Raw genomic sequence first — 20918 nt, 5'->3', positions numbered from 1 at the left:
TTATCATAGGATTTTTTTCTTAATTGGGGGATACTTGGCTTTACAAAGTTGTCTTTGTTTCTGCTGAACAACAACGTGAGTTGGCTCTAAGTATACATATGTCTCCTCCCTCTGGATCTTTCCCCACTCCAGCCCACCGCTCTCGGTCATCACAGAGCACCGAGCTGAGATACCTGTACTATACAGCAAATCTGGTACCTTAGACCCCTCGGCCATCCTGACACCCCTGTTGGTATTATTAAGACCTCTGCATAATGAAATTGTTACTAATGGCATACTTACGTGCTTTATCACGTGGCGTCCATGGTAAAGAACCCGCCTGCCAGTGCAGGAGACTAAGAGACACAGGTTCAATCCCTGGGTTGGGAAGATCCCCTAGAGAAGGAGAAGAGTACCCACTCCAGTACTCTTGCCTGGAGAATCCCATGAACAGAGGAGCCTGGGTGGGGGGTGGGGCGCTACAGTCCAGGGGATCACAGAGAGTCAGACACGATAGAATCGACTTAGCAAGCACGCATCATCTTAGAGATGGAGGGAGAAATCAAAGGAGCGCTGAGTCTTTTCAGGAGCGTTTCCTATAGTGAAGTCATCATTGACACTTCAAGAGGTCTTTCCTTTCTCATTTAGAAGTTGATACTGTTGACTCAGTTACTCCTAGGGTATTATGACAACGATCTCTCTTTCTTTCTACGATGCACTAGGCGTCTAGTTAGCAGCTAGAGAGAGGGACTCCCCTGGCAGGCAGCAGTTGAGGGCTTGCACTCCCAGTGCAGGGGGCGCAGGGCTGATCCCTGGCTGGGGGACTAGGACTCTGCATGCCACATAGCACAGCCAAAAAAAAAAAAAATGGGGGGAACTAACCAGTGAGAGTCCTTTCACTAAGAACAAGGATGCCCATCTGCAGGATGAACAGGTTTTTGGATTATACAGGGCGGCGTGAGAAGCTGCATTTGTTCTACGCTGGGACACAGGAAAGAGGTGTTCAGTCCTGCCACCTATTGTACTCCTAAGACACGTGCTGTGGCAGCAGTTCCTGAGGGATTAAGACTGAAAAGAGTTGTGGGAGAGAGAGAGAGCTCCTTTGCACTTTGTCCTTGGAAACCTCCAAAGACTAAATCCGTCACTTGCATACCTGACCATTTTTGTTCTTCCAAAAAAAGAAAAAAAAAAAACCCAAACTTGTGTCTGGCCGGAAGCCATATTGTACCTAAAGGACAAAGTCCTTTAAGAGGGGAAAAGATCCACTTTCCTCCGACATTGCCCTTGCTGTTAGATGTTCAAATGTACGTGAGCCAGTAGCACATGTTGCACCCAAGAGACGGTCTTTTTTTGTTAAGAGAGGAAGATGTCCATCTTTCTTCTACTTTTTCCCTAGTTGATAAATATATAAAATAAGTAAAATAGTAAGATTTTTGTTGTCATGTATGAAAACACATTTAGTGAATGCTTTAGAATATTTGACTTTATTTATGGCTTTATGTGTGTGTGTGTGTGTGTCTCTCTCTCTCTCATATACACACACATAGTTTGGTGGGTTGTTAGCTAAGCTTCCTAATTAACTTGATGACAAACACTACTCCAGATTCCGTTACTTGTATAACGCAGTGATTCCACTTCTCAGGATGTACTCTGTGGAAGTGAAGGTATCAAACATTTATTTAGCAGTGTTGACTACAACAGTGAAAATCAGGAACAATCTAGGTATCTAACAATAAATGATCAGTTCCATAGATTATAGCACACACTGTATAGCCTTTATACATCTTTCAGAAGATAATTTAGTGATAGAGAACACCAGCTGAGCAGTCTGCAGGCCCAAACTCTGATGTTTGCCTTTTGTATAGGGTACAGCAAAGGCTTTAACGTCCCTAGGCCCCAGTTTCTTCATCTGGGGGTAGTGCTGCTGCTGCTGCTGAGTCACTCAGTCGTGTCCGACTCTGTGCGACCCCATAGACGGCAGCCCCCCAGGCCCCCCCGCCCCTGGGATTCTCCAGGCAGGAACACTGGAGTGGGGTTGCCATTTCCTTCTCCAATGCATGAAAGTGAAAAGTGAAAGGGAAGTCGCTCAGTCGCTCATCGCCTTCTCCGGGGGTAGTACTACTTACCTCTTACTGTTTTTATGAGGATTTAAAGAGAACCCATGTAAAACTCTTTACAGAGGGCCTAGTGTTATATACTGGAGAAGGCAATGGCACCCCACTGCAGTACTCATGCCTGGAAAATCCATGGACGGAGGAGCCTGGTGGGCTGCAGTCCATGGGGTCGCTAGAGTCTGACACGACTGAGCGACTTCACTTTCACTTTTCACTTTCATGCATTGGAGAAGGAAATGGCAACCCACTCCAGTGTTCTTGCCTGGAGAATCCCAGGTTACAGGGGAGCCTGGTGGGCTGCCGTCTATGGGGTCGCACAGAGTCGTACACGACTGAAGCGGCTTAGCAGCAGCAGCAGCAATGTTCTATACACATTCAATAATTGTTAACTATTATGGTTGCAAAGGATAGATAAGGATGTGAATTAGGGGATGGGAAAAATGTTAACTCGAAAACATGAAGAAAACCAGTAATATTCAAATTTCCTAAAATCATACACAATCATAGAAGAGTGTAAAAACATAAGGCATCGTGTCTAGGGTGTTCAGTGCCTCTCAAAAGGAGGAGAATATGTGCTTTTATTTTTTTCTTTGTATTCCTCTACAGTTTTAAATGGCAATCCACTCCAGTACTCTTGCCTGGAAAATCCCATGGACAGAGGAGCCTGGTGGGCTGCAGTCCATGGGGTTGCACAGAGTCGGACACGACTGAAGCGACTTAGCAGCAGCAGCAGTTTAAAAATGTTCTACATTTAACATTACTCATTTTATATTGAACATAATTTTTCATAGGACTCGCAACATTGTGACTATATTAATGTAGTATACCGTAAGTTACTTAATGGAATCGTAGTTGGTGAATGTGCCTGTGCGTGAGAATCGCGCTGCTGACGCCCAGCCTGCCGCTCCTGCCGTCTCACCGGCTTCTCTCAGTGTCTCTTTCCTAGGATAGCTGACCTTTGTTTTGAAAATATAACTTCACACACACAATTAGTTTATGAACTCACATATGTAAAAAGTCAAAGAGGTATCTTCTGCTTACTATTGTGTATAAACCTAAACCTGCTCTGAAAAATAGTCTTAAAAAAAAAAAAAAAACCAAAGCAGAGAATTCCCTGGCTGTCCACCTGGCTGTCCAGTGCTTAGGACTCGCGCTTTCACTGCCGGGCTCAGCTTCAGTCCCTGGTCAGAGAACTAAGATTCCGCAAGGCTCGCAGCGCAGCCAAACGCAAACCAAAAAACGTGAGACAAACCGGAAATATCCAGGGTGAGCTGCGAGACCACCTCCAGCAGCGTCTCTCCTCCCACCACCTAATTACCAGCTCGATAGGTAACTGCTGTCGGGCCTGTCTTCTTACAGATCTGTGTGTGCAGCTCCAGACTTATGGATCCGTGTTTCTGAAATGATGTCGATGGAAGGAGAGTTTTCATATTGTTCTGGGCCTTGGTTTTTAAGTTAGCAGTATAAATTAGAAGTCTTCCTTAGTTCATATAAATCTGTTGACATTTTTTTTTTAGCCATAGGGTATTTTATAGTGTGGGTGGACCATAATTTATGTGACTGTATCTCCATTTAGTTTTAATTTGCTCATAAGACTATACTGCTTCTGTGTTTCAAGGAATGTCTTTGTGTACGTATCTTTATAGATATGTCCAATTTTTCTGTAGGATAGAGTCTCGGAAGTAAAATTGCTGAATTGGTCTAGTTTTAGTCCTATCTAAGGGGTTAGTGGGTCTAACCAGGTGGCACAGTGGGAAAGAACCCACCTGCCAATGCAGGAGATGTAAGAGATGCAGGTTCAATCCCTGGGTCAGGAAGATGCCTTGGAAAAGGAAATGGCAACCCACTCCAGTGTTCTTGCCTGGAGAACCCCATGGACAGAAGAGCCTGGCGGGCTACAGTCCACGGGGTCGCAAAGAGTCAGAGATGACTGAAGTGACTTAGCATGCATGCAAAGGGCTAATAGTTAAAACTGCATTTTCTGGTATTTTAGGCACTGTCTAACGCTTATTTGAGTTTTGGTGTGTTAGTTTGATTTTTTTCTTTCCTCCTTACAGTGAGATTCAAGAGCCAAAGGAATCACCACCAGCTTCTAAAACCTCAGCAGCCGCACAGTTGGATGAGCTGATGGCGCATCTGTGTGAGCTGCAGCATCAGGTGAGCACCGTCCTGGGATGCAGCCCGCAGGGCTTCTCTCTGTGGACCTCCGCCCTGCCCTCCCGCTTCAGAAACTCCCCCAAGTCCTTACTGATTCTGCCGGACTCAGTTTAACTCAGTGGATGAGCTCACTGAAGTGTAGCTGATTTACAGTGTGTTGAATTTGTTTCCGGTGTTCAGCAGAACGATTCAGTTCTGTATCTCCACCTATATCTCTATCTGACTTTTTCCTGTTAGAGGTTATTACAAAATATTGAGCATGGTTCCCTGTGCTGTACAGTGGTAGGTCCTTGTTGGTTATCTGTTTTATATATAGGAATGTGTCCATGGTAATCCCAAACTCCTAATTTATCCCTCCCACCCTTTACCCCCAAATGTGCTAAGCAGCTTCAGTCATGTCCGACTCTCTGTGACCCCATGGACCGTAGCCCACCAGGCTCCTCTGTCCATGGGATTCTCCAGGCCAGAAGACTGGAGTGGTTGTCATTTCCTCCTCCAGGGATCTTCCCGACCCAGGGATCGAACCCTCATCTCTTACATTTCCTGCATTGGCAGGCAGTTCTTTGTCATTAGCACCACCTGGGAAGCCTTTTACCCGCTTGGTAACCGTAATTTTTTTTTTTTTAGTCTATGGGTTTATTTCTGTTTTGTATATAAGTTTATTTGTGCTGAGTTTTTTTTAGATGTCTTATCTGGATATAAAAGACTCTGTGATACAGGTTCTGATTTCAAGGGGCTTGGAGTGTGCTTAATAAAATGAGATATAAAATGAGGTGATATTTATTAGACTAAAAGACAGACTGTTTGCCACTAAAGCTGGATAAAGTGTGGAAGGGCTGTTAAAGAGACCTCCCTGAGTAAGACAGAGGAGACCCATGGCAAGCTGGAGCATAGCAAGGGAGCGCAAGCGTGGCTTTGAAAGGAAGGATGAGTCCTAAACTCTTACTGAGAGAAAATCCACCCCTCTTGGTCTAGTCTCTGGGCTTCCCTGGTGGCTCAGTTGGTAAAGATATGCCTGCAATGCGGGAGACCCGGGTTTGATCCCTGGGTCAGGAAGATCTTCTGGAGAAGGAAATGACAACCCACTCCAGTACTCTTGCCTGCAGAATCCCATGGACAGAGGAACCTGGAGGCTACAGTCCACAGGGTCGCAAGAGCTGGACACGACTGAGCCACTAAACCACCACCGCCACCATAGCTGATCAGCAGTGTGCTAATTTCAGGTGCCCAGCAAAGTGATTCAGTTATATACACACGGACCCTTTTCAAATGCTTTTCCCATTTAGGTTATTGAGCTAGAATTCTTAAGGTAGAGAATCCAACCATTCTGAATTGGTTGGGGTATTTGATACGCACACTTGAAGTGACTATGAAGTAATTTCAAGGCAGTGTATAAAAATGTGTGTGACTTGAAGGGCAGGAATCTTATCTCTGTGGCTCACCTTTGGCTTTCCAGTGCTGTTTCTGATGCATTATGAGTAATGCATATTATTAGAGAGACAATGAATAAATATTAGAAACAAGTTTTTTTTAATATTTACAATAAAGCTGAGTGCATTCCTCATCGCATTGTATATCTGAAAATTGTTGTTTAGTTGCTAAATCATGCCAACTGTTTTAAAACCCCATAGACTATAGCCCACCAGGAGCCTTTGTCCTTGGGATTTCCCAGGCAAGAATACTGGCGTGGGTTGCTATTTCCTTCTCCAGGGGATCATTCAGACTCCAGAATGGAACCTGCATCTCCTGAAGTGGCAGGCAGATTCTTTACCACTGAGCCACCAGGGAACCCCATATCTGAAAATACTAGAAAAAAAAAATCTACATTAGCAGTTTTAATTGTGTGATGTTTTAAAATTGATTTAACGTGTGTCTTAGTTTATTTACATTTAAAAATTTATGCTTATTTTTTGAATTAGCCATATCTTTCAGTTCAGTTCAGTCGCTCAGTTGTGTCCGACTCTTTGCAACCCCATGAATCGCAGCACGCCAGGCCTCCCTGTCAATCACCAACTCCCGGAGTTCACTCAGACTCACGTCCATTGAGTCAGTGATGCCATCCAGCCATCTCATCCTCTGTCGTCCCCTTCTCCTCCTGCCCCCAATCCCTCCCAGCATCAGAGTCTTTTCCAATGAGTCAACTCTTCACATGAGGTGGCCAAAGTATTGGAGTTTCAGCTTTAGCATCATTCCTTCCAAAGAACACCCAGGGCTGATCTCCTTCAGAATGGACTGGTTGGATCTCCTTGCAGTCCAAGGGACTCTCAAGAGTCTTCTCCAACACCACAGTTCAAAAGCATCAATTTTTCAGCACTCAGCTTTCTTCACAGTCCAACTCTCACATCCATACATGACCACTGGAAAAACCATAGCCTTGACTAGACGGACCTTTGTTGGCAAAGTAATGTCTCTGCTTTTCAATATGCTATTTAGGTTGGTCACTTTCCTTCCAAGGAGTAAGCATCTTTTAATTTCATGGCTGCAATCACCATCTGCAGTGATTTTGGAGCCCAGAAAAATAAAGTCTGACACTGTTTCCACTGTTTCCCCATCTATTTCCCATGAAGTGATGGGACCAGATGCCATGATCTTCATTTTCTGAATGTTGAGCTTTAAGCCAACTTTTTCACTCTCCTCTTTCACTCTCATCAAGAGGCTTTTTAGTTCCTCTTCACTTTCCACATATCTGAGGTTATTGATATTTCTTCCGGCAATCTTGATTCCAGCTCGTGCTTCTTCCAGCCCAGCGTTTCTCATGATGTACTCTGCATAGAAGTTAAATAAGTAGGGTGACAATATACAGCCTTGGCATACTCCTTTTCCTATTTGGAACCAGTCTGTTGTTCCGTGTCCAGTTCTAACTGTTGCTTCCTGACCTGCATAGAGGTTTCTCAAGAGGCGGGTCAGGTGGTCTGGTATTCCCATCTCTTTCAGAATTTTCCACAGTTTATTGTGATCCACACAGTCAAAGGCTTTGGCATAGCCATACCTTTACACTGTACAAAAATCCATAGTACAACAGTATACAGTGAAGTGTTCCCAGCCATCCAGTTCTGCCCCCTGGAGGTATTCAGTATTTTCTATTTTTCACATAATCCTTTCAGAAGCACTCTGAAATATACCAGCAAATAGATGTAATTGTATATATAGACACAGACACATTGCTGTGTTTTTACTTAGTTATTTTCAGGCCTTTTCGATGTTAACCTTTAGAACACGAATCTCTTGAGCATGAACTAACATTATATAATAGGAGAGGAAGGAAGTGTGTCAAATGATAAGTTTCTCGAAGGAAAATGAGCATTTTGCTTAGTGAGATGGTGGGAGGTTGTCCCAGGCAGAGGCCTGAAGCAAAGGGAGCACTTTCTGGAGACTGCGGGGAGCCTGGCTGGCTGTACACAGTGGGGGCTTTTCCTGAGTAATCCAAGATGAAACGGGAAAGGTGAAGTGGGGCAGTGGGCGGGGACGCTGGGACGCTGGGACTTCAGCGCCGCAGGCCGTGGAGAAGCACCGCAGCCCCCTGGTCCGGAAGGCGCGGTCCTCTGGAAACTGGGAGTTGAGAGAGACGAGCTGGGCAACGGTTCTGTCACTCAAAGTCTCCCTGTTGAATGTTTTATCGCAGCTGCACTGCAGTTTCCCTTTAATAAATCCAACCGGCCACCAAGTTTTATCTGACCACCTCTGACCACCTTCTCCACCGTCACTGGCCCAAGTCATCTCCGATCCCAGCTGTGTTGAAAGTCTCCTGCCTAACGAGCACCTCTGATGCCTCTTGCTTTGTCCATACCTAATTCCTCACTCAGCTAGCGCAGGGATCTTGTGAATCAGATTCTTTCCCTCTCACGCTTGAAGCGCCCTAATGGTTCCATCACCCTTGGAATAAAACCTGAGCTTTATTAAGTAATAACAATTATTTATTTTTATTAATAAAACCGAAGCTTTGTCCTGCGGGCTCTGTGTGATCATTGCCTCTTTTTCCATTGTTTTCTCCTGCCTCACTCATCTGCACTCCCTCTGTTCTAGCCCTCCTGACCTCTTTTTACTTTTTATGTGTCAGACTATCTCATCCCTCTGGGCCTTCCTCCCCTCTAGAATGCTGTTCTCACAATTATCAATATTTCTGTGTCTCAGTAAATCACTCAAATATCTGCTCAGGTATCAGCTCCTTAGCCTTCTCGGATTGCCCTCGTCTGAATCCATTCTTCCTCACCATCCCACTCTCTTTTGTCTCAATATATAATTCATATCTCTAACCTGACATCATATCATCTGTTATTTCTTTAATTGCTTACTGTCTGTTACTCAGAGAAAATAAATTCCATGAGGGCAGACACTTGGTTAGTCTTGAGAACTGCTCTGCACCACGAGCCTAGAACAGTGAGTGGCAGAAATTAGCTGCCCAATAAACACTGCAACATAAATACATAAAAAGATGAATTGTTGACCTGCAGTCATCACAAGAGATAAGGTATCCTCTTCCTATGTTCAATTTCCTACTGCCAGAAGAGATTGGCAAACAGGAAGACTAGCCAGAGTTCATTCAGCCTGAGGAACTTAGAGTGAAAGGGAGATGAAAGCTTTTTTTTTTTTTTTGGTGTTGCAATGTTAGATTCTTCCAGCGCCTTGGAGGAAGTTCAGGGAAAGACTAAGAGATAGTGCAGAAGATGCCAATGAGGATGACTCTCTTTGTGGTTCTCTTCTTGGTACAGGTTACAGCGAAAGCAGATGCCAGCAAGAAACCCGTATCCGACAATCAGGATCACAAGGCCTCCCTGGACTCCATGCTGGGGGGCTTGGAGCAGGACTTGCAGAACCTGGGAATTGCCACAGTACCCAAGGGGCACTGTGCCTCCTGCCAGAAACCGATCGCTGGAAAGGTGGGGCGGGCCAAGACACTGATGCTACGGCCATCCATGTCTGTGTGTGTCCGTCTCCACCCTCCAAGGACTGCTCTTTCTTCTTATGACCTAAGACAATGTAGTGATACTTACCAATCCTTCACAGTGCTCCGGGTGTGGGACTAAGCACCGTACAAGTCTTCTTTTATCTAATGGTTGCATTATCCCTTCAATCCTGAATTGGGAAGAGCCCCTGGAGGAGGGCATGGCAGCCCACTCCAGTGTTCTTGCCTGGAGAATCCCATGGACAGAGGAGGCTGGTGGGCTACAGTCCATGGGGTCACAGAGAGTCAGACACGACTGAATGACTGAGCACGCATGCACGCATACACACAGCCCTTCAGTGGTTGCAAGCTCTTTGTAAAGATGAGGAAACTGAGGGCCCAGGGTCATTAACTGACATATCCAAGGTCTAGTAAGAGGTGAATGTAAGATCCAAATCCAGGAGACTCTGGCTTGAGAGTTCAAGCTCATAACCATTTTCCTCTACTGCCTTATGGAGAATAATTTTCCCTCTGCTCCCTTGGTTCAAATCTTCCCAGTGCAAAGTGACTGATTATGACTTTCAGCTGCTCCCAGAATCATAGCATGACCACAAATTCCTGCTTGGGCACCATCCTTCATCCAAAGTCTTATAAAGGGCGTCGAGACCTGACTTTCCACAGGGTGTGAGATGAGGTGTCCAGATCAGAGGAATAAAAACTGTCATTGGTCTCCTGTTCCCGGGATCCCTTCCAGGCCAAGCATGTCGTCTGTCACCACTGTGCTCTATTTCGTGTCTGTAATTTTCTGGGGCAGTATAGCAGAGTGAGCGTTTATTAAGTTGGGAAAGCGGACACCATGCCATTATCCGTGAAGTGTGGGCCACAGGTGGAGAAGGGAATAGCAGCCCACTCCAGTACTCTTGCCTGGAGAATCCCAGGGACACAGGAGCCTGGCCGGCTGCAGTCCACGGGGTCACAGAGGGTCGGACACGACTGAGCGACTCACACATCCACACATACCCACGGACCACAGGCCGCGTGAGTGCACCCGAGGTCTTGGCCTCAGTGTGGCGTAACTGCAGGGGGTGTCGTTTCCATGGATGCTGTTGAAAGAGCACGCCCCAGAGTCGTGCACACTGCGGACCCCCGAGTGCCCGGGCCCCCACGCCAAGCTTTGCTTCACCCTCCAGGTGATCCACGCGCTGGGGCAGGCGTGGCATCCCGAGCACTTCGTGTGCGCCCACTGCAAAGCGGAGATCGGCTCCAGCCCCTTCTTCGAGCGGAGCGGCCTGGCCTACTGCGCTAAGGACTACCACCGTCTCTTCTCTCCGCGCTGTGCGTACTGCGCCGCTCCCATCCTGGACGTGAGTGAGCCCGCTGCCCCCGCCTTCGCGCAGTTTTTGTTAGAGCCCGGCTCGTGTTTTACAGCTCTGCAGCCTCCTAATCACTCTCCGTTGCTTTTCCAGAAAGTGCTGACGGCCATGAACCAAACCTGGCACCCCGAGCACTTCTTCTGCGCTCACTGTGGAGAGGTGTTCGGTGAAGAAGGTACGGCCCGGCTGGTTAGCAAGGCTTTTCCCTGATCTTCTCTGCTGGTCCTGGTTCCTGCCTCGACCACCCAGGTGCCCATTTCGGTACCAAACGCCATCCCTTCCAACCTGATCTGACATAGATACCTTTTGCTTAAATGAAAATTTTAAATCAAAATCATACAAATGCATAGTTTAAAATGCAAATACTACGCCAAGAGTAATATTCAAAAACACTCCCTTGCTTTTCTTTTTCCACCCCCAAGTCCAGTTCTCCTCTCTAAATATTTTAACTTCTTCTGTTACTTACTTGTGGGGCTTTCCAGGCGGCGCTAGTGGTAAAGAACCTGCCTGGCGATGCAGGAGACACAGGTTCCATCCCTGGTTCGGGAAGATCCCCTGGAGGAGGGCGTGGCACCCCGTTCTTGCCTGGAGAATCCCATGGACAGGGGAGCCTGGCAGGCTATAGTCCGTGGGGTTGCAGAGTCGGACATGACTGAGTGACTAAGCACAGCACAGCACATTATTTACTTGTATATTTTAGACAGTATATTCCTCTATATTGATTTTTTGTCCAATTTTAGCCATTACATGTTAACTTTCTACCAAGACAGATAAGGATTTAGAAATGTTATTACTCCTCCACCCACCCCCAACATAATTCCCCTCCCCTATTCTCTCAGTTATAATTAGGTCATAGTTATAAATCAGATCAGTATTCAGTGTGTACATGTGGACATTCACATAAATATTGCTCACCACTGAGTCATGTAGCACATGGTGATACAGTACAGGGAGGATTTGGGGTTCGTCTGCCTGGTTCAGATCTGGGCTGTGGCATTTATAGCCATAGGGTGTTAAAGGGATCTTTGGAGCTTACTTTGCTCATGAGTAAAATGGACCTAATAATAATGCTTACTTTAGGACTTCCCTCGTGGTCCAGTGGTTAAGACTCTGCGCTTCCTATGCAGGAACGTGGGTTTGATTCCTGGTTGGGAATCGAAGCTCTCACATGCCATGTGGCATGACCAAAAAGATTTTTTTTTAAGTAAGGAAAAATGATAATGCTTACTGTATAGGGTCATTATGAGGATTTTAAGAGACAATATCAATGTAGTGTTTGCAACAGTGCCTGGCACATGAAGATGACGAAGATGACGATCAATATCATGGTGTCCTTTTCATACACGTGTTATTTCCTGAAATTAACATCTGGATCCCTTTTTCATTAGCTTAATTCTCATTGTAATTATCACTAATTTATCTGACACAGCTGCGGAATCCTTCTCAAAATGGTCATCCACTTCTGGTAATACGTCAGTTCCATTCGTTTCTTTTTTTTTTTCTTGGAGATATCTGTCCAGGAGACTTTCATCCTTCTGCTCCAGCCTGCCTGCTGAGAAGCAATACTTTATCTCGGGAATCCCTTGTACTAAATCCTTTCCTCCATCTTTGAATATGTATTATTGCTTTTATTTTGGTGGAGCACACCCTCCAGTAGCTCCTGGTAGAAACTTTGAAACCTTGAGCATCTGAAAATATCTTGTCTGCCTTAAGTGTCCTGGACATAGAATTCTAGGTAGAAGCAATTTCCCTCATCATTCTGAAGACAGTGCTTCACTGTCTTCCTGCCTCCGTGGCTGAAAGTTTTTTATTAAGATTTTGTTCTTGTTCCTGACCCTTTCTGTGTGACAAGTTTTGCCCCTGTTGCAGGCTTTTTACTCCCTTCTGTTTTCTGCATTGTCTTGATTTTTCTTTCCTGACTTCTTCTTTTTATGTTTGTTTTGAACCAATATGACTCGTGTATGAAATCAGAAAGCTTCTTTTTTCTTTTCCTGTACTTTTAGAATTAATTCACAGGGAAAGTTTTCTTCTAAATAAAAATTTGAGGCAGTCTTATGTCTTTTTTGATTATTTTTAATAAACTACTCTAAATAGAAAAAAGTAAATTTAAGACACAAAACACAAGTCTAAATCCTTAGGTAATTCATTCTGTATAATGACTAAAGCCTCCAACTTATCTAAAGTGACAGCTACTCTCTCCCCTGGTGGGATCTTTAAGCTGCAGGAGGCCAGGGAAGAGGGGTGTGGCCGGTCACGGGTCCTTTCTTGCTTTTATTCTCACACCCACTGCTAATCTCCATAGCTGACCCCTCCAGGGTTGAAACAGGGGTGGAAGGGTTTAGCCTGGAGGGCAGAAAGGTTCTAAGTTGTCTAATTTGCTTTGACCTCTCTGGGCTTGGTGTATATTTCACTCTGACTTTCTTTTTGTTGTTGTTTAGTTGCCAAGTCATGTCTGACTCTTTTGTGATCCCATGGACTGTAGCCTGCCAGGCTCCTCTGACGGTGAGATTCTCCAAGCAAGCGTACTGGAGTGGGTTGCATTTCCTTCTCCAGGGGATCTTCCCGACCCAGGGATTGAACCTGGGTCTCCCGTGTTGCAGGCAGACGCTTTATCGTCTGAGCCACCAGGGAAGCTGGCTAGAATGACCGCACTTAATTTCAGGTGCCTCTCTCTATTCAGCGGCCGTAGGCCCTTTAACCAGACTCTCACCTGTGGATCTTTTCCGGGGATGAGTCAAATACCATCACCTGTACCCCACGCCTGGCAGGGCACCCATACCCAGCTCTCAGAGTGGTCCTGCTGCAGTCCCTCTCTTGACTTGAGGTTCCCGGGACCATACCTCATGCCTCCTGGCGATGGTGGTGGAGCACACTTGGCACAGCTTTCTCGAAGAAATCCCTGTCTCAGCTTCTGTTTCTCTTTGTTGTTGTTCAGTGGCTCAGTCATGTCCCGCTCCTCGCGACCTCATGGTCTGCAGCATGCCAGGCTTCCCTGTCCTTCACCATCTCCTGGAATTTGCTCAGACTCATGGACATTGAGTTGGTGATGCCATCCAACCATCTCATCCTTCGTCTCCCCTTCTCTTCCTGCCTTCAATCTTTCCCAGCATCAGGGAAAAGATCCTTTCTCTTTACCTGTTTGATATCCTAGGTGTAAGTGAAGAGTCCAAGATTTGTGCAGATAGTCCATAACTATCTACTCTGAGGGATGTCTTGCCGCCCACTTTGAACTTTGACATCTATCACATCTTGATGCCCTCTATCCCGTTGCATTGGTCTTTGCCAAGTGCTGCTGAGCTTTGCTTGCCCATTCTTTATTTAAGAATGAATGAGACACTTTAATGCTAACCAGAAGCTCTGTGGGTGAGGCAGAACGCACTGACTGGTGGACTGGTATCAGGTAGGGCGCTGCAGTATTAATATGCAGACCCTTGCATATTAATATTTTAGGTCTTCTGTCTTGAATAAATTTTACCAAAGAGTTGTGCTCTCTGTCAGCTTTACAAAAATTAGTAAAAGGGATTAGGGGATGGGGTTTTTACCATTCAGTATGCCAAATTTTATTTAATTCCCATTTTTTACTAAAACACGTAGAACTTTAATTCCGTCAGGCCTCCCTGGTGGCTCAGACGATAATGGCTCTGAGCTGCTTGTGGCTCTGCCTGCAATGCAGGAGACCCAGGTTCGATCCCTGGGTCAGGAAGATCCCCTGGAGAAGGGACCGGCAACCCACTCCAGTGTTCTTGCCAAGAGAATCCATGGACAGAGGAGCCTGACGTTCTATCGTCCATAGAGTTGCAGAGTTGGACACGGCTGAGTGACTAACACTTCTAGTAGAAAGCTTGACTTCTTTTCTTATAACAAATGTCCAGCATCCCTGAACATTGAGACCCTCTGACTTGAAATTTACAGAAATAATCATTGCATCTATGGTTCGGATGGGGAATCTGATTTTCTGACAGTTCTTCAGACTTTCGACCAATCCTGCTTCCAGCCTTGAAGACTATTTCGTGAATTTAAAATAATCCGAGCCTAAGCCCCTTTGATGTTTTGGAGCTCAGGGTGGTTGAGGGTTTTTGGCCGTGTCACTCAGCATGAGGAACGTGGGATCTCCGTTCCCTGACTAGGGCCCAGACCCGTGCCCCCTGCAGTGGGAGCACAGAGCGTAACCACCGGGCCACCAGGAAGCCCAGGACGGCTTCAGTTTTACCAGCATCTCCCTCTTTAATTATCAGGTTTCAGGGTTTTTGTTGTTGCTGTTCATTTTGTTTCTGCCAAGCGAGGTGCCACTCTAACACCTACTTTAAATTTTAGACGATTTTGATATTTCACCTGTGGCATGGTCTTCCCTCTTCTCCTTTTTCCCATGAATCCTTCTGTTTTAAATAAAGGGTATGAAGATAAGCCCCATGTTATGCTAGTTCTCCTGGAGGTCAGGTCTTAAATATCAGGCAGGTTAACATGTGTGTGTGCTAAGTTGCTTCAGTCGGGTCCAGCTCTTTGTGATGCCGTGGACTCCAGCCCTCCAGGCTCCTCTGCTCATGGAATTCTCCAGGCGAGAATACTGAAGTGGGTTGCTATGCCCTCTTCTAGGGATGGAACCCGACCCAGGGATCAAACCCACATGTCTTATGCCTCTTGCACTGGCAGGCAGCTTCTTTACCACTAGTGCCACCTGGGAAACCCTATGTGTATTCCTGACTGTTATTCACTTAATCCCCAGCACAACTTTGGGAGAATAATTTTACCAAGTATTAGGTGGAAGCACTGAGCATCAGGGAGGTAAAGTCACTTTTTTTTTTTTTTAAGTCATGCAGCTAGAAAATCACAGAACTGGAATTTAGACTCAGGTTTCATTTCTGCATGTTCCATGTTTTTTCTGCATCGTAACTGCCCCTTGATGGAGACTGAATCCTCTTCTGCTGTTGGGTCTCTTTGCTTTCTTGGCATAGACACGGGACAGTTTATTTGAAGACAGACTTGGGTAGAGTAGGACTGATAAAATCCACTAGTGAAGTGCTTTGTAGTCATCTGCTTGCTCACTCAAGCTTGTTCAGTGCTTTTCACAAATCATTAGGTCTTTCATGTTTAGATTGCACTGTAGTTAAACAGCATTTTTCATCGAGATTTAATCTAAGTCATGGTCAATTTATATTACACTGGTTGCCATAGAAGTCTGAGGGTGTGTTGGGTAAAAGAGTCAGCAAGTGAATACTGCCCATGGATAATTATGATGTGGAAGGTGCCTGAGAGCAGACACCAGTGCATACATATTTTAAGAAGAGACATAAGTTAAATACAAAAGAAAAATACCCCAATCCATAGGATAACCAGGAAATGCCTTGAAGGTAGCTAGTTCGTATTGTTTTTGGCTTGGGCCCCTTCTAACTAGACAAGGCTGAACTGGTCATTTATGACTTTATATAATCGATATGAAGCCACGCTCAAAGCATATTTATTGAGACAAGTGACAAAAAAGGCCCTTTACTAAGCAGAAGCTCCTCTTGGGTTGTATGGTTGCTTTCATCCATTGTTTTCTGTAAACGTGCCTCCTGCCATGTGGTTAGTCCATTAATTAGGTGGCATCCTGCCTGGCCCCAGGTCACATAGTCACACACGAAGTTTCTGTAATGACAGCACAACCGCTGAGCCTCCTGGGAAATTAAATTCATCTGCATTTTTGTTTCAGTTCAGAGGATTCCTCTCTAAGGCTCACGTTGCTAAGCACACCAGCCCTTAGCATCCTCCCACAGGGACCGGGTCCCCAGTGCTCGTGTCTTTCTCTTTAATTGTTCATTATCCAGGCCACGCCAGTGCCCCCTAATTTCCCCCGTGGCTGTGAGCCTCACCAGAGTACAAATGCCCTTCTTCTCTCAAAGGTACTTTTGCAAATTGTTAGTGTTTCTTATCTGTCCTCCAGAGTAATTGGTCCCGGAGAGAGCCTCCAAAAAGTTAAGTGCTGAAACTTTCTCAATTTGTTGGATTAGTCACTGCAGGGGTATCACAGCGAGTTGGGCTGATTGCTTTTGAGTCCTCTCCTGGGGCTCACCTGAGCTGAAACAGAGGCTGTTACTTCCCTACTGTCTCACGCTTGAGACCAGCTACCCTGTAAATGCCTAGACAAGGGTCATTCCTAGGGCGGTTGGCCTGTCTCACAATTTTCTCAAGTAACACCTACTTCTAGGCAAGCTCAGTTCTACCTCATTTGTTTTATGAAACATCAGCATCAGCTTGGGGGCTTGTCAAGGATGCATAGTTTCGAGCGCCAACCCAGACCTACTGAATCAGAAGCGCTGGGTGGGGTGGGGCCACGCAGTCAGCGTACTGACCGAGTCTCCAGGTGACGGATGTAGTCTGTGTGCCGCAGAAGCAGGAAGGGTGGCTGTGGGTGTTGGTTTGCTTGGCTTCCCCTGATGGCTCAGCAGGTAAAGAATCGGTCTGCAATGCAGGTGACAAGGAAACACGGGTTCAATCCCTGGGTCGGGAGGATCTCCTGGAGGAGGAAATGGCACTCCACTCCAGAATTCTTGCCTGCGAAATCCCACGGACAGAGGAGCCTGGTGGGATACAGTCCAAAGGGTCGCAAAGAGTCGGGCACGACTGAAGTGACTTCGATGCCCGCTTTCAGCTGTCCTTGATCAGACTCTAGACGTTCTTTGACAAAGAGACCAACTGAGCTCTTCTTTATCTCGGAGGCAGAAAGGAAGGACACAGGACAGCCTAAAAAAATTATTGGTTTACATTCTTAGATCTAGAGGCCTCAGAAATCTATTAAATCGTCTGCTTTTCAAAGAAAGCATAGTTGAACGAGGCAAGGCATATCACAAAATGACCTGAGGTTATGGATCACTGCGGCTGCGCGATTTGGGCTTGAACCCCTGGCTTCTCCTGTTGCCTTTTTTGGACCCGGTTGCTACTGTCAAAGTGCAGAAGTAATATTCTAGAAATAATGTTTCTTGTGTTTTGCTTACATGCTGTTTGAGTGGGGCACATTCAGAGCACTCTTCTACTTACCAAATTATTGGGTTATGATATTTAAGCTCAGCTGATACTCACAGTTCCCATGGAGAGATCAAGGTGACAATGCCTTTAAGGTCAGGGATGTGACATCCAAGTTAGACTTTGAAGCTAGGCCTAGATTTGAATCAGTTCCTCCACTGCCTAGCTGGTTATTTGTAATTTTGCTGAGCTTCCCTTTTCTCCCTTGTAAAATGGGAGGGTTGCTATGAAGAATCTAATTTCGATTTAGTCCTGCAGGGAGAGCCCTCAGTCGGAACCAGTAAAACAGTAGGTGTTGCCAAAACAGGGTTCTGCTGGTCCTCTTTGTTTTAGGTGGAATCTCTAAGGAGAGTTTCTTCTAGAAAAGTTCACCTGTTTATACATGTTCCCGTTAATCTTGGCGCGGGGCGACCCTCTTCTGAAGCCGATGGTCCCAACCTTGCTTTTGCAGTACTGTTCACAGGTCTGCTAATTCGGTGCATGTTTTTTGAGCAGCTTCTATATATGTATCAGGTCCTATTCTAGGAACTAGGGAGACAGTGACAAAAAACAAAGTCCCTGAATTCGTGGGGCGTGTGTCCTAGTGAGAAAGACAGACGGTAATCAAACTAGCCAACTAACCGATTAACTAACTTACTCTGTACCTTAGGAGAGGGGATGAGGGAGAGTAACAGGGTTCTACTTGAAACAAAGCGGTCTAGCTGTTGTTCCCTTAAGCAGACCCCTGAGTTAAGTGAAGAACCAAACCATCTGGGTGTCTTAGGAAATGATTTTTGAAGCAGAGGGAATATATTACATGAATAAGTGGGGATGAATCAGTTTATTATATTTTTCTTTTTTGTGATGTGAAGACAATAAAACCTTGCATAAAATTTTATTTGTAATCTATTAACTTCTTAACCTAGTGCAACAAAAAATTTGTCCTACCAATATTTTTCTCCATTTGTTAATATTTGTGTATATATAAAAGTTACAGTATACCTGAAATTCCTTTTTTTCCACTTAAGCATTTTCCCATGTTGTTTAATAGTTTTATAATAATTTTAATAATATCAGTTGCTCCATCAGGGCTTCATGTAGACAAATTTTAAAAGACTCTATGCCTGAAGATGTTTACTAAAGCATTATTTATAGTTCCAAATACTGAAAACAACTAAATGTATTTGTTGTCTTAGGAGAGCTGTAATGACCATCTTTAAACATAGAATTTTCTTCTATTGAATTATTTATGTAGATTAATTTCTAGGATCGAGATATTTATATATTTTAAAAATATTGATACACATTATCAAATGACTTCCTAAAAGAATAATGGAATAGTAACATTTATCTTTGTCACTAGGAATATAAAAATATATGAATACCTCCATATGTTTTGCAGCATTGCGTATATATTTATTTAACACTGTTTCTACTACTTAGCAAATTAGAAATTAAACTACTAATCAGTAAAACTTGGAACTTCAATACTTTCTTCTATGTTTCATTCTTAATCATGATGTTGAACACAGTACCCCTAAAAGTATTTCTTCTTGGGCTAGTTGTCTATTTGTGAAGCAGACTTATTTCAAAGATTTTTAAAAGCAGTCGCCATGGGCTTCTTATCTCGCATCACCTGGACACAGGATCTTTAAGAGCCAGGGGTCTTCTAATCCGCACCTAGCAGTGAGCATTTCAAGTACTAAAACGAAAGCACTTACACCTCAACATGTTTATTTTTAAGCTTTTTATTATGGAAATTTCAATAAATACCAACATTTAGCCAAACAAATTTCTTCTAACCACTACTAAACCACCTAGCCTTTTCTTTTGAGGGAATAATTTAAAAGCAAATCCTAAAAATCGTATCATCTCACCATTAAATACTTCAGCACACGTCATCTCCAACTGATAAACACCCTTCGTACTTCACAAAACTAACAGTTCCTTATTTTCATCTAAAACCCACACCCCAATTTCTCAAGCTTCTAAATGCCGTTATTCAGTTGCTTTGTTTGAATCAGGATCCAAGCAAGATCCTTTATGTACTGCCTTTGACTGCTTTATCCCTCAAAATTTTTGAATTCTGTAACAATCCTCTCTTCCTCACTTTTTTGTAGCATTGATTCATTAAGAAACTGGAACCTATGTTCTATAAAATGTCCCTTAGTCTTGATTTGACTGGCTGCTGCCTCATAATGAAGTTTACCTCATTTGCTCTATCTTCATCTTACCCCGACTTCTGTATTTTCTGTAAATTGTTAATTTAGATCTAGAGACTTGATTCAGTTTAGGTTTAGTATTTAGGGGAGAATAGGTCATAGATACTGGCTGCTATGTACTTCTTGTTGAGTCATATCTAGAGGTATGCAATGACTGGTTGACCTACTTTTGAAAAATGAAAGTGTTACTTGCTCAGTCATGTCTGACTCTTTACTACCCCATGGCCTGCAGCCCGCTAAGCTCCTCTGAGCATGGAATTCTCCAGGCAAGAATACTGGAGTGGGTTGTCATTCCCTTCTCCAGGGGATCTTCCCGACCCAGGGATCAAACCCAGGTCTCCTTTATTGCAGGCGGAGTCTTTACCGTCTGAGCCACCAGGGAAGCCTGACCTACTTTTACTGATGCTAAGATTGACCCTGGTGGCAGCAGTGTTAGCCTCACCCTCCATTTGCAAGTTCCCTGTTGGTGATCATTGCCTATCACCAGTGATCTCAGCTGTAAAATGGTGACTTTTCCATCACTCTTTCAGCGTTTATTAGATGGGATTATATAAACAGTACCATTTCATCATTAACTATTTAGTTATCTTGAAATACATCTCATACAGGAAAACTGAAAAAATGCTTTTCTATGAATAAATGCTTTTACCATGAATAAATGCTTTTGTAACCTTATGAAAAAAGTTTAAAAGATTTTTGTAGCTCTTTTTAGAATACAGCCTATGTATAAATAAATTATACAGTCAAAATACTGTGTTTTAGAGCCATTGAATGAATTGTTGCCTTCTTTAGTCATGTTATCAATTTGATATATGGTTAATTGGCTAAAACTTGATTAAAATTTTAGAGATTGATTTTTCTTTTTTTTTTTTACATTTTATAAAACAACAATTGAAATCGTATATCCAGTTTGAAGCTCCTTGATTTAGTTATATTTTTCTGATATATAGGTAGCAAATATTTTCCTCAGTTTCTCGTTTGTCTTTGCTAATGATCTGTTTTGGCCATACATAAGTCATTCCTATATATTTTTAATGTAGCTAAATTTATTCATCTTTAACTTCCTTTTGAAATTTGAGCCAATTTTATCACAGTTTTCTATTCCCCAGTTAAAGAGGAACCCATGCATTTAAAAAAAACACAGTATTTGTTTATTTAGGGCTGTGCTGGGTCTTCCTCACTGCGAGGGCGTCTCTCCAGCTTTGGCAGGCGG

General features: G+C 44.2%; 1 protein-coding gene across 6 annotated transcripts in view; it reads left to right on the top strand.

Annotated features, from left to right (window-relative positions):
- Positions 1-20918, top strand: part of LPXN (leupaxin) — a 44022-nt gene that overhangs the window by 20214 nt on the left and 2890 nt on the right. For all 6 annotated transcript variants that reach the window (XM_086338763.1, XM_086338761.1, XM_086338762.1 and 3 more), the window contains 4 exons: positions 4151-4250; positions 8960-9127; positions 10323-10496; positions 10599-10680. In XM_086338763.1, coding sequence (XP_086194889.1) covers positions 4151-4250; positions 8960-9127; positions 10323-10496; positions 10599-10680 — 524 coding nt within the window. The remainder of the gene's footprint in view (positions 1-4150; positions 4251-8959; positions 9128-10322; positions 10497-10598; positions 10681-20918) is intronic.

The sequence above is a fragment of the Bos grunniens genome, chromosome 15, assembly GCF_055505025.1.
Source record: "Bos grunniens cultivar Pamir isolate PY7600 chromosome 15, Bosgru_T2T1.0, whole genome shotgun sequence".
NCBI lineage: Eukaryota > Metazoa > Chordata > Mammalia > Artiodactyla > Bovidae > Bos > Bos grunniens.
This window is presented reverse-complemented; position numbering and strand designations above follow the sequence as displayed.